At 37.3% G+C, this 13,459-nt stretch overlaps 1 protein-coding gene across 2 annotated transcripts; it reads left to right on the forward strand.

Moving 5' to 3' along the window:
• Window positions 1-1,382: 1,382 nt before the first annotated feature.
• Window positions 1,383-10,384, forward strand: LOC107552208 (protein SSUH2 homolog). Of its 2 annotated transcripts, none has more exons than XM_016234056.1 (13): window positions 1,383-1,840; window positions 1,931-1,986; window positions 2,881-2,985; window positions 3,557-3,632; window positions 4,085-4,214; window positions 6,168-6,228; window positions 6,434-6,555; window positions 7,545-7,607; window positions 7,866-7,948; window positions 9,029-9,121; window positions 9,408-9,513; window positions 9,598-9,705; window positions 9,894-10,384. In XM_016234056.1, exons 1-13 carry the CDS (start codon window positions 1,821-1,823, stop codon window positions 10,032-10,034), a joined length of 1,164 nt encoding a protein of 387 aa, XP_016089542.1. In that variant the 5' UTR covers window positions 1,383-1,820; the 3' UTR covers window positions 10,035-10,384. The 2 variants fall into 2 exon arrangements, with proteins under 2 accessions (XP_016089542.1, XP_016089543.1); XM_016234057.1 differs by having other exon boundaries at window positions 1,383-1,787.
• Window positions 10,385-13,459: the final 3,075 nt, after the last annotated feature.

Genomic DNA, 13,459 nt, shown 5'->3' on the forward strand with positions numbered 1-13,459 from the left:
ATAGTTAAAATTACTACAAATTCAGGTGTCAACTCCATCAGTTGAATATTTTGATAATATTTCATTATGATATTTTATATTTGTTGTGGAATTGTTGGTCACATGTGAAAGTGTAATCTGTCTGCTAACACCAGAATGTGTTTTGAAATGTTAAAAACATCTTGAATGCTGTTAAAGATAAAGTTGAAATTATATTACACAGTCCAAGGTAAAAAAAAGCACATTTTGTTAAAAAAAAGAGAAAAATTGGGAGGTTGTATCAAAGCATAGCTCAGTAGCTTAGTACATATAAGATACATAAATGTAGTTTCATTTGTCTGAGTACAAGGTTTTATTTTTTCAATTTTGCTCCCTGTTTTGTCCCACTTCTCAAGAATGACTGACTTGGTGTTGCTTGGATGAACGCGTCTGATGAATGAACAAGTGTAAAAGGTGTGACAACTAGCCCCGGTTAGTATTTAGAGTACCCTGGATTTACCATCATCACTGTATCATGGTGCCACCACAGACGGCTTATATGTTTAAAGTTGCGACTCCTCACCTAAAGTCTGACTCCTCCAGTGTTGCCAACTTAGCAATTTTGTTGCTAAATTTAGCAACTTTTCAGACTACCCTAGCAACTTTTTCTTCCAAAAGCACCTAGCAACAAATGTAGCTATTTTTTTTTTATTTGGCTACTTTTAGCAACTTTTGATAAGTGGCTCAAACAATAAAAAGGCACACATTTTCCATCTAAATTTCACAAAAAGAGGAAACCAAAGATGCCTAGCAGTACACGCATCACGTGAATTAAGTTACTGCTATTTGCAATTGTTCAATTTGATAATAATAATAATAATTTAATAATTGTTCATTTATGATACACCTCGTTAGTAGCTTGTACCTGTGATTGTTGATCAGTTAGTACACTGTAAGAAAAATATCTACAAAAATGGAAAAACTAGTAATTTTCCAGGACATTATCCGTTATCCATCATCCGTTGTAACCCGAAACAATGCGTAATTTAAAATGCAGGTAAAAACCTGTGATTTATTTTCTTAGAGTGTAGCATACTGACTACTAATACACTGCTTAAAACTATAATTGTTCAGAATGTGTAGTTTTACTAGTTTACTAGCTAATGAAAAAAACTTGTAATCGTTCAAAAATGTGTAAGTGTTCAATAATTCAATGTTGTATATAAAAAAAGTTATTTATATTTGAGCATTATATTATGCATCTATATTATTTTACGAACAAATCTAAATTAACATGTATTAATTTTTTAATGTAGTGACACAATTTTGCGTCGTGATTACGTAATGACGTCATCACGCAATGACATCACAACGTCATCTAGCAACTTTTAGCAACAAATCGAACTTCCTTTAGCAACGTCCCCTGAAACTTAGTTGGCAACACTGGACTCCTCATTTTCACCAGAGTCAGTGTGAAACTACGGAGCCCCGAAAGGGCTTTTTTGCGTTCCCCAGAGAAGCGTTGCGTTCGCTCAAGATTTGCGAGTTTTGCATAGTTTCTCTGGGGAACGCAAATAGGTTTTCCTCATAGTTCATATATTTTTGTAATCAACATGTCACTCAAGCCACGGCTCCGAAATGAACCCCACACAAACATAATGAACTAAACTGAAACTGCAACGAGGTTTATTACTCTTTATATACAATGGACGCCTGTGTAGACTGAGCAATGGCCTATTGTTGACCTCCTTCGCACTTAAGAAGGAAACAACGTAACGAAACACAATCACATGATGATTACAGCACAAGGAAGCTGCTGAACATTTCGGGTACTTACTTTTACTTCTCATCGCGTTTGCAAAATGGAGAGACCGATTGTGAGGTAAGATTTAAAAAAATCTTAATAATCGATATTTACATTGTTTGTGTTCCCAAAAATGCTCAACCTGACTTCATTCAACTTCCTCTGAAGTGACTATGGCTCTAACTACGGCACCATTAACCCGGTTTATGGATTACCAGCACCAGGTAAGAGTTTGTTGTGAAATCTACACAATCTCAGATTTCCACAGGACGACAGCTATATTAGAAATATTACCTAAAACAACGCTATTTTTTACGTAAATGTATCGCTTTGTGCATAGTTTTCATATTATTAATATTAATAGCCTATTAGAATTCGTATAGTATGAAGTACTTGTGCTACAAAAACGTTACTATACAGTATTTACAAAAATATGGTTCTCCGAAATATACAGTAGGGTACTCCGGTACTGTGGTAAATGTAAAAAAAAAAAAAAAAAAAACGTAGTTTTTATAATTCAAAATACTGTGATCATACCAGAACTGCAACTGTTCAATCATAATTCTCTAAATAAATCTACAAAAAAATGTTACTTATACCAAGTTACCACAGTTTTATTGTAGAAACAACTCCACCCAATCGTCCATTCAGCGCCATCCAATAGCAGCAGCTCTCAGACTATAGGCTACTGTACATTTACTGTACTAAACCATAAATACACTAGACTTAAGTCCATAGGCATTAGCTGACTGCTCACCCCTGACTTTAGAAGTCTTACCAACAACAAGAATAAGTTCTTCAAGATCTAAAATGTAAGTCCCTAATTAATGCTTGGCGAATAACATTTTCAATAGCTTATTTGGCTAAGCAGCTGAGGACTGATAATAACTGGCTATTTATAGGCTGTATGGATTTTTCACTAAGGTATTTTAACGCTGTGACTGACCATCCATTATCACAATTTCAAAAGCTGTGCAATAAATATATTAAAATGTTTGAATGTATAGTGACATTTTTGTGATATTTGAAACAGAATTTTTTGAATGGATACTATATGTCTTTCTTGGAGCCGAACTAGTGGAAAACTTACCTAACCGGTTTGTTTGAATCTCATTCAGCCATGGCAGCCGCGCCTGCGACAATCATCCATGGACCTTCTGCACCCCCTGCAAACATGTTCGATACAGTCCCTGGATATGAAGGAACAATAGCTGGCGGAGGCGGTAAGAAGCATGCAAGTCATGTCAAACATTAAAATAAAAAACAAAAGCTAAAGTAAACACTTTAGCATGAGGAAATGTGTTCAGGCTCATATGGTGCATTCAAATTGTGTCAGAAAGATCATATTTACGAGTTGAAAGCATAAATATCACTACAAAGTTGTACTTACAAGTGGGGAACTTTTCTTTAAGCTCTGAGTTTCTGAATTGTTAGTGCATGTTAGGGCAAGTTGCATGTACAAAATACCATAGTATTGTACAATTACCATGGAATATATAACAAATAAATGTACAGCACCTTCATAAATGTAACAAAAACGTAAAAGCAAAAAACACACCAATGCACATTCTTTATTCATCATTTTGTAAATTCAGAGTTAAAAATCCTTGTTGAATTTTGTGTAGAAAAGGTACATCGCCATCTTGCTCCAACCAAACGATTTGAACGCATCTGATGTCATAAGTATGACTTTTCAGCAGGACTTAAATGCACCAATAGAACTTACGGTGTCAGAGCACAGAAATTCATGAATGGACAAGTAGTTTTGTTGTTGACATGTCTCTAATTTCACAGGTGGGTATCTTCCACCTCCACCTCCATCTGTACCGATGCCTGTGCCTGAGCAGGCCCCCAGCTCCCCAGACTGGCAGTAAGAGCTTTTTCTCTATACAAAAAGCACACAATGCTGTGGGGGGGTGGGGGTGTGTTCAAATTGTGGTTCTCAAACTAGGGCAGCATATTAATCAAAACAAACCTGAATGTTTTTTTAAAGTCATAATATTCAATATTTTTATTTAGTAATTGTAATAAAAACAACATTTATTAAAATATGTAATATATTAAAATTATTAATAATTATTGTTAGTTTTTTTTATTGTCATACTGACATATAATCACAAAATTGGGGCCAAATCGCACAGCTCTAGAAGCAAACAGCATACCTGGATTCTTTTTTTTTTTAATCCAAAACATTTTAAATCATAATTCAACCGTAGTAAAGCACCTAAAAAGTGTCACAGTGGTAGTAAAAAGTGTCAGAAAACATCCTGTTAGACATGTGCAAAGGTCACTTATGTATTGATCTTTTCTCTCTGATAACAGTATACCCTCCATCTCAGAGGACCGAGCACGTGAATCTTTCGCAACGTACGTCTCCAGCAAGTGCTGCTATAGTTCTGCCCCCGTCAAAGAGGGAGTCATAACCAATATGGAGTCCTTTAATACCTACAGGGTGAGACCTACAGTAAATCATCTTCATTATGACCATCATTTTCTTCTCCAGTATGAAAAGTACAAAAGTAGCAATTAGAGTTTTTTTAGACATAAAATGTATAAGAGATACTTTTAAGGCCTGGATTTACCAACATGACATGGTATCCTGCTGAGGATTCTCTGGCCCCTTTTAGCCAAGAGCAAGCCAAGGAAGAAGGATAGGAGTTTACAGCTCCAGGATGAGCTCAGAGCATCGCTTGAGGAAGTGCGAGCCAGCAGGATGGTTGGGATGTGGCAGCAGTGAGCTTGGACAAGGTGGGAACAAGTAGTAATTTACTTGGGCTGAGCTCTAGAAAACCAAGCCCCACCGAATAAAATTCTTAAAGGGGGTCATATGATGCTGCTAAAAAGAACATTATTTTGTGTATTTGGTGTAATGAAATGTGTTTATGCGGTTTAAAGTTAACAAAACATTATTTTCCACATACTGTACATTATTGTTTCTCCTCTATGCCCCGCCTTTTTGAAACACGTTGATTTTTACAAAGCTCATCGGTCTGAAAAAGCGAGGTGTGCTCTGATTGGCCAGCTATCCAGTGCATTGTGATTGGCCGAATACCTCAAGCGTGAGATGGAAATGTTACGCCCCTCACATACTGTGATGGCGTGTCCCAGCCGGAGCGACGACACAAAAACATTAAAACCCATTACAAACGAGGCATTTGTTGCATCCAGTGGGGACATAATTACTGATTATAATGACTTATACTGTCTTTTTATGCGTTGCGGTTTGCTAACACACAGCGTCTTCACGACATGGCGGCAGCGGCAACAATACTACAGCGAGAATAAAAGTTACGCCTTCTTTCTTTGCGTGAACATTTGGGCGGCGTTATGCAAATCTTCCCACATAGTGAGGTAGATATGTGGGGGCGTGTTCGAACGAGCCGTTTTAGGTAGGTGTGGCTGACTCTTAACTTTTATAAAGAATATCTCTTTGGATTTGAGACTTTAGTCTTTGCAAATTTACAGATCTTCTTTATGCACCAAGAGCTTGAAACACTCCAAAGAGAAAGGAAAAAATGAAATCGCATCATATGACCCCTTTAATCCAGGTTGTCTATGACATGCTACCAAGCCTGTCCAATTTGTTCTGCTGAGGGAAGGCTTGCCTTCTGTGCCTGAAGAGAGGGACCCTGGATCACATCCTTAGAGAGCCCTGAGGGCTGCTATCGTTGACATCATGACAAAGTTCTGAAGGCAATAGTAGATACCAACTCCTGTGGGATTACCCACTGCAACCATCGCTTTTGTTAGGGCTGGGGAGAAGATAACAACATCTGGCAGGACCTCCTCTGGCATTCTAACATCTGCACAGGACTGGGAGCTGAAAGTCAACCTGGGGGAGGCAGTTGAAGTTTCTAAAAACTGTTGGCATAACATCGCTGAGGCCAGACATGGTGCTGATCTCTGAAGCCTCCAAGCAGATCATCTCTTAGAACTCTCAGTCCCCTGGGAGGATCGTATCGAAGAGGCCAAAGAGAGGAAAAGATCTAAGTACACAGAGCTGGTAGAAAAGTGCTGAAGAAACGACTGGCGAGTAAAGTGCTAGAGCCCACTGAGGTGGGATGTAGAGGGTTTGCAGTCCAGTCTCTCTGCAGGGTCTACAACATGCTGGCCAGTAGACAAAGGGGCATTAAGTTGGCCACAGAGGCAACAGAGTTTGCTTCAAGGTGGCTGTGGATCAGGAGAGGAGAACCGTGGGTGGGGTAGTGCTACCTGGACACGTCAGGGCTTGATCAATCCCAACTGGGTTGCATGGGCGAGGGTATCTGATTGTTGAAAGACCCGATGATCCCAGGAAACATCACTGATGATGTGTCTCGAAGCATCACATAGTGAAGCTGATGTGATTTGGGATTGATAGAACTAAATCTTGCTTTTGATGTGTCTGCTTTTCTTCTGTTCTCAGTATCGTTTGGAGACGTTCATGGAGTCCAGATCTACTGAATGGAGTCAGGAGCCTTATACAGGTACCCAGAAGTCAGATAGGGCATGTGTACCTTCATGCTGTCTTTTGCTTTCATTTACACTTGACCACATCTCTGAAAAATTGATACAAATCTGATTTCTTATTCCTGCACTGGATTAAAATTTTCCATGATGATGCAAATGCCAGGAAGGGAAATTTTGCTGTGTTTAATGTGGCTCATAATCAATAAAAGCATAACATTTCAGGTCAGCCTGTGGACGCTGGTGTTCAGCCTGCTCCAGGTCCGTGGCAGATTGCAGCTCAACCTCCGGCCTTCTTTCAAGAGCACAAGCAGACCATTAAAGTGCCCTATACTTCCTCAGTCAAGGTTTGACCTTTAACCACACGATCCACAAAAAATCTAAAAGAGCAGGTTCCATTCGACACACTTTAGCCACTTTTCCACTGTTGGGAATCGAATGCTTCTAAGAACGGTAAGAAGACTCAGAATTGGTCACTTGATCGTTGTCTGGCTACTAGTTTCTCTCTGTAGCTGACCAAGCGCACCGTTTGACGGAAGTAAATAGAAATATCTAATCATCCTCCATAACATGGTTGCTATTTACATCTCATACCATATATAAACACTAGCGTTTTCCAAGGCAACGACTGATGCATTTGTATTGGAGCTCTTTTATCAGCCGCACAGTGGAAAATGAAACCATATTCATATTGGCTGGGATGGATTGGCATGGAATGGAACAATTAAGCCTGAGAACGGTTTGGCCTGATGGTGGAAAAGTGGCTACTATATCACAGCATTTCTGCATGAAACCAACACTTTCTAAATGTGTTGGCAGCATTTTATTTAATCTTCCAAAAGATCACAAGAACTTTAATTTAGATTGTTCTGTTTGTAGAGCTATTATAGAATGCAACAGTCGAGTTCCAGAAGCAAAAGCTCCATTCATTTTCTCAATACAGTACTTCTAAAACAGTAACTTAAAGACAAATGCTTTAATAATTTTATTAATGCTTTGTTTTAGCCCATTAGCCTGTATTATTTCTTATTAAACTTATTTTAACAAACTTATTTTTTAAATAATAATGTTTAGATCCAGAATTCATGTTGAAGAACTACATTACCCATGATTCTGCAAAGAAATCTCCACCAATTAGAGAATTGTGACAAGCAAATCGCTAAAAAAAAACACCCACTCAACAGAAGCACTGAATTTTATTTAATAGTCTCTCTGCTCTTTCAAAATACTTAAAGTATTTGAAAATTGGACCACAGGTCAGGTAAACATGCCAGTAATGGTTATGCTCAATAAGTCAGATCATATTTTAGAGCATTATATTCTGTTTTTACACTAGAACTGTCACTTTTGTCTGGGAATGGGAAGAAACCCCTGTACCACCTGTGCTGGAGCTGGAAACGTAAGTAAATTTTGACTAACACAGTCCAAACCAGCTGCATGCCGGGCATTTCTTTCTTAAATGTTTTTTCACAGAGGAAAATATGGCACTTATATTGAGAAAAAGTATCTCTTTGTGTGGTGCCTGGGGAAGAATTCAAGTTGAATTGTATTGGAAATGTGCACACAAGCCACAGAATGTTTTTTCTTTCAGTTCATCATATGACGTAAAATACCTTAACAGATGAACTGTTTGTCCTCTATTGTTGTCCATGTGCAGAAAGTCTGTTGGGTGTGTAATGGTTCTGGTTACCGTCAATCTGATGACCGCTGCATGCACTGCAATGGGCGCGGGCGTGAAAAGTAATGAGACATTTCTTTAAAATAGGTTTCTCTCAAAAAAAAGTAGATTTTTAAAATATTCTATATTACTTATTTTACTTGATTTGTGTTTATTTTACTTATTTCATTTTACTTAAAATTATTTTTAATTTGATTTTATTGTATTTTATAATTTTTGGATTTTATTTTTATTCTATTTAAATTAGGGGTTGAACGACTTCTGATTTTTTGAAGTCGACTTTTATGTAATGAAAGTCGAGTCGACTAGTCGCTGGTGACGTCATTAATGTACAAATAAGTACACACAAATAAGTAAACAAACACTTTGTGCACAACTATGGCATATGACACAGCGCTTTTTATCAGTTCTTTTGTCTTTAGGTCATTATATTTCTCACAGATTTCTGCTCATTCTAAATCAGATACAGATAAAGTAGCACAGTAAAGATTACTATTATTAATATGAATGCATTAGTGAGAGCGATTGCGTGTGTGAATTAATTCTACCTGGCAGCGTCTCTCTACTAGTAGTGAAGCTGTGGAATTTAGTTTTTTAAGAAATATATGCTTGAACTTTTCAGTTTCTAAGGTATTTTATTGAGAAATCACAGAACAGTGTTGACAATGCATTTCTGCGCTGAATGATTCTGTGCGCGTGATGTACGCGCTACTGTCTGTAATCTATGCGTGATCGTTACAGTGCAGCAGTGCATTAGATTAGAACGGCGATTAATTTACCTGTACAATAAGCTGTTTAAAACGTGCATTCTCACGTTCAATTTCGAGCATCCAGTAATATAACCACACATGTCTTGTGGAGCGCTTTCAGAGTATGCATTTATTTGTCATTTGAACTGTTTGGAAACGGAGCGTAAATGTGGAAGTCCTTCAAAGATTTCTTAACCTGTTGCACCCTCTATAGGACCAGCGACTAGTCGACGTCAAGCTTAAAGCGTCATGGCAGAGCACTGAAGTCAGCTAGTCGATGCAACCCCTAATTTAAATTCTATTTTATTTTGAATTCTGATAGAGTCCTGCAGAGGGCGTCAGTGGTTTGGTAATTGGTATTTTCTGAGTTTTGGTTTGTCTGGCATCTTTCAGCTGTAGTTCATGTAGTGGCAGCGGCTCTTGCCAGTGTGACACCTGCCATGGAAAGAGACAACTGCTCGTCTTCATTAACCTCATTGTTAAATGGTATGATGACCTACATGATATACATTTATGTTTGCTAAGGAAGGCATGGCTATTACACCTCAGCATTACCTCCTAAGTCACCGTTTGTGCTACAGACATGAATCCTGCAGTTTGTCGAGGAGAGGTGTGCTATGACGACTTACATTGTCATTCTTTGCACAAGAAAGCACCATTTATAGTTTCTTTGAAAGAATAGAAATTAAGTCAACATTATTCATTATTTTATGATATTCAGAAGTCTTTCAAATTGAATTCTCTTATTCTGAAACCTTTTGGACCACTTCAGGATTACTGAGAAGGACGAATTCATAGCACAAGACTCAAGTGGTCTGAGAGTGGAAAATCTGGAGAAGGTTTCAGGGAAGGAGCTCTTCAAAGATGCCCAATATATGGTAATAACAGACAGTACATGTAGTGAGAGGTAAAAAGAAACTTGACATTTGTAAGTTCATTAGATGGTTGTATGTTTACTGTAGGTCTATCCAGTGAGGGGCTTTCCAGATGTTTCTGTTGCACAAGCTTCTGAGCGCTTAGTAAGAGACCATCAGGTGAAATACGCCCAAACATCCCTCATATTACAACAGGTACTGCTGTCTTTGTGTGCTTCCAGGCCTTTTTATATTGTAATTTTTTATCACTTGATTATTATCATCCATAATTTCCAATTATTTTTTGCTATACCTTTGCTATATCATTACCAGTCTGTCTGTAACTAGAGACAATCATCATGCTGAAACTTGAATCTGTCATTCTGTAATTTAATCTGTTTCAGAGGCAGACGATCGAGCTCATTCCCATAACCAAAGTGAACTACATGTGGAAAGTTAAGCCTTATGTTTACTATGTGTATGGAAATGAGTTTAAAGTGAACGCTGATGACTATCCTGCCACCTGCTGCTGTTCTGTGATGTAACATCAAATACACCTGACCTGATGTACAGTATAATATAAATGCTGTATATCCGTTAAGATGAACAAATGTAATGTCTTTTGCCTATACATCCCAGAATCATGACATCTGTAGCTAACAGACACAAAATGCAACCTGTCCGAATGGGGCGTTGTTTATGCAGCTTAAATTCTAACCATGTACATATATGTAACATTTTATGTCACCTGACTCAATATGACCAAATGTGAATTACTAAACCTCTTATAGATTAATGCATTTTTCAGAAGACCTAACTATTGAAGAATATGAAGTATAGTCAGTAGTAAATCTATAAACAAAAATAATGTATTGAGATTAAGAAAGTCAAAATAAACTGTGAATAAACTTTCTTTTTATTTTTGTATTTTATTTGTATTTTTGTTTTTTTTGGATGATTGGAAGAAAGTGACCTGGTCACACGAATCAAGATTCCTGGTGCATCACGTCGACGACCAACAGGCTATGGTACCTGGATTCACTGTCGTGCGGCCACAGGCCAGCGGCTGTGTTATGCTGTGCGAGTTTTCTGCGTTGGGATGTTTTCTTGGGACACTTTAGTCCATATTATGCAAATAGCTAGAGGTCGACCGATATGGGTTTTTCTCTGGCCGATGCCAATATTTAGAAATCAGGGCAGCCAATGGCCGATATATGATGCCGATTTTTTTGGGCTGATTCACATACATAAACAAAAATCTGGCCCTAAGGCTCTGTTTCTTTATTGAAAGTTAATCTAAACAAGTATGGAAACTGTCCAAAACTCTGTTAATCCTAAAACAGTGAAAACTCTATATTCAATGTAATTTGTAGTCACCAAGTTTTTTTTTCCACCCTAAAAGGACACGGATGTGTCCTTTGAAGGTGAACAAGAACTTCTTTTGTTAATGATTTGTTCGGTATTCCCACCCCTAGACTGGGGAGAACGTAACATCATTCATTCATGGGAGTTTTGAGAAAGGACCCCAAAAAATTTCCTTACTGGTTAATGATCAACTAATGAGCTTCGGTTGTTGCTCAGGAAAATGAAAATGAATAAAATGCTGTCATTATACATTTCTCCACCAGATTTACTCTGCTGCACGCAAGTTCAGGCTAGATCAAAAACTTGCGTAAATGAGCTGAGACCTGACGTGAGATTTGATCGTAGCCACGGCTCATGTCCATATTGATAAACTCCAAGTTTTGCATAGAAACGACCGTACGCCCAGTTTTCTGTTGTATGACTGTTTCGTAAATGAGGCCCAATATGTCTTAATTGATACGTGTTAAAGACATTCAAAGCTCAACAATAAGGATTTTATCAGGTTCATATTTTTTATTTGTCCTGCCAACATTCATGAAATAGCTGATTGATCATTAAATAGTTGTTTTAATGACATTTTGATAAGTAAAACAATTTCAGTTTTCATTTATTGTTTACTGTTGTGGCAATTTTCCATTTCAATGAAGGTATGAGACAAAAGTCTTTTGAAAATGTTTTTTTTTTGCAAGAAAATGGTCATACAGTCATTCAAAGTCGGCAGCAGAGTGTGACAAAAGAAGTAACACCTTGACTCAGTATTTATATCCCTCTCAGCAACACATATATTTCACACATTTCACTTCCTGTTGTTCTTTTAGCACATCAAAATAACTCAAGCATACTGATGAACCATTTAGACAGTTTAAAGAACACTCTTTAGTAAAGCAAAGAATACCTATTATAATAACATTTCCCTCACATTTACACAAGCTTCAATTTAACCATATAACTTCATAAAATTCATAAACACACTTTTGCTTGAAAACGTTGCAATACAGTTTGACAGTCCAATTGTTTTTTTTTTTACAGATTTTTACTGTATGAGCTTTCACAGTTTCACATAACAAGTAACAGTAAAAAAAAAGTGTTAAAATATGATTGAACCAAACTCAGACTACTGATACATGATTTATTAGATAAATTAGCAGACATTTTTAATCTGATTTCAGAAACATTTGAGCAGCGATTGTTTTTATGTGGTACTGGAAAATGCTGTGTTTAAAAAGGTCAGGGGGTAAGCCTGTGGTGTGTGTGGTCACAAAGACCTCCTTGTGAGTTTCCATTTAAATGACCACAAACTAAACTGATGTACTGAAAACATTAAAAAAATAAAGCACAGATGTGTGCCATGGTCCATAAACAAGTCAGAAAGAAAGCTGTGGTTGTGGTTTCATAGCGGAGTAGTGCTGGGCGGCAGGGTTGGGCAAAGATACATCAAAATGTATTTTAAAATAAAATACCAAATATCTTAATTTGAAGTGTATCAAAATAAACTACAAAATACAGCAGCTACACCAAGTATCAAAATAAACTACAGTATTTTTGTATTTTAAAAATACTAAAAAATACTTTTACAAGGGAGCATGAAATTTCTTCACAAACCTTCCATCAATTGGCCTATTACCAATACACTGATGTTTGTGAACAAGTGAACACTGTTTGATAGCAACAGCTTTTCTCTGCCCGAGTCATGCAATACATCTGACATATGATATGCAACCAGTTAACAGATCAAATATTCATATATCACTGTGATCTCCCAGATTAAGGTTAGTTTTAAAGTAACCAACAGTTTAATGTTTAACATTTGCGAATGACTCATAATTGTATCCTAATTTAGTTACATGGTGTTTGGTAACAAAGGGCCTACTTTGCATCAGCAACACTGACTCAATGACAACGATATGTATTGTCATATCACCCAGCCCTAACATGCAGTAATGCTTTAAACACATTTGACAACCGATTAACTATTAAAACTGATTGGCTAACGCTATTTTTCCCCTTGTCAGTGCTCTTTTATTCTTTCATGTTAACTGACGGCAAATCTGAATGATGCACTATTTTAACTTTAATCAACATGTACAATTGACCATGACATCCTCACCTTATCTTATTCCAAAAAAGTCACTCACCCAATGCTGAATGGAGTTGTACAGCTGCAGCTCACGTGATGAATGTTGGAGTTGGGGGGAGGGGGTGTGTCTGAACTAAATCAGCACCCTGATAAAGAGGTTGACTGGCACAAAGTATTTTACGTATTTTGAAAATACAAAAATACTAATCTTAAATGTATTTAAATACAAATTACATTAGATTTTTGCCGAAGGCTTTAAAATACAAAATAGTATTTTGTATTTCAAATACGTATTTTACATATATGTATCTGAAATACTGCCCATCCCTGCTGGGCGGTATGACCAAAAATTTATATCACGGTATTTTTCAAAATTATACCGGTTTCACGGTACATGTTGGAAAACCTATGACATGGTGATTGTAGCTCCACCCACTGTTGACAGCTGCATCCTATTCTGGCTCCAATTAGGGGCCTTTAAGAAGGGTTGCTTCTGAGCAGTAGTCAGTTCATTCCTTGTTCACTGCT

The sequence above is a fragment of the Sinocyclocheilus grahami genome, unplaced genomic scaffold (genome assembly GCF_001515645.1).
Source record: "Sinocyclocheilus grahami isolate Dianchi unplaced genomic scaffold, SAMN03320097.WGS_v1.1 scaffold442.1, whole genome shotgun sequence".
Classification (NCBI taxonomy): domain Eukaryota; kingdom Metazoa; phylum Chordata; class Actinopteri; order Cypriniformes; family Cyprinidae; genus Sinocyclocheilus; species Sinocyclocheilus grahami.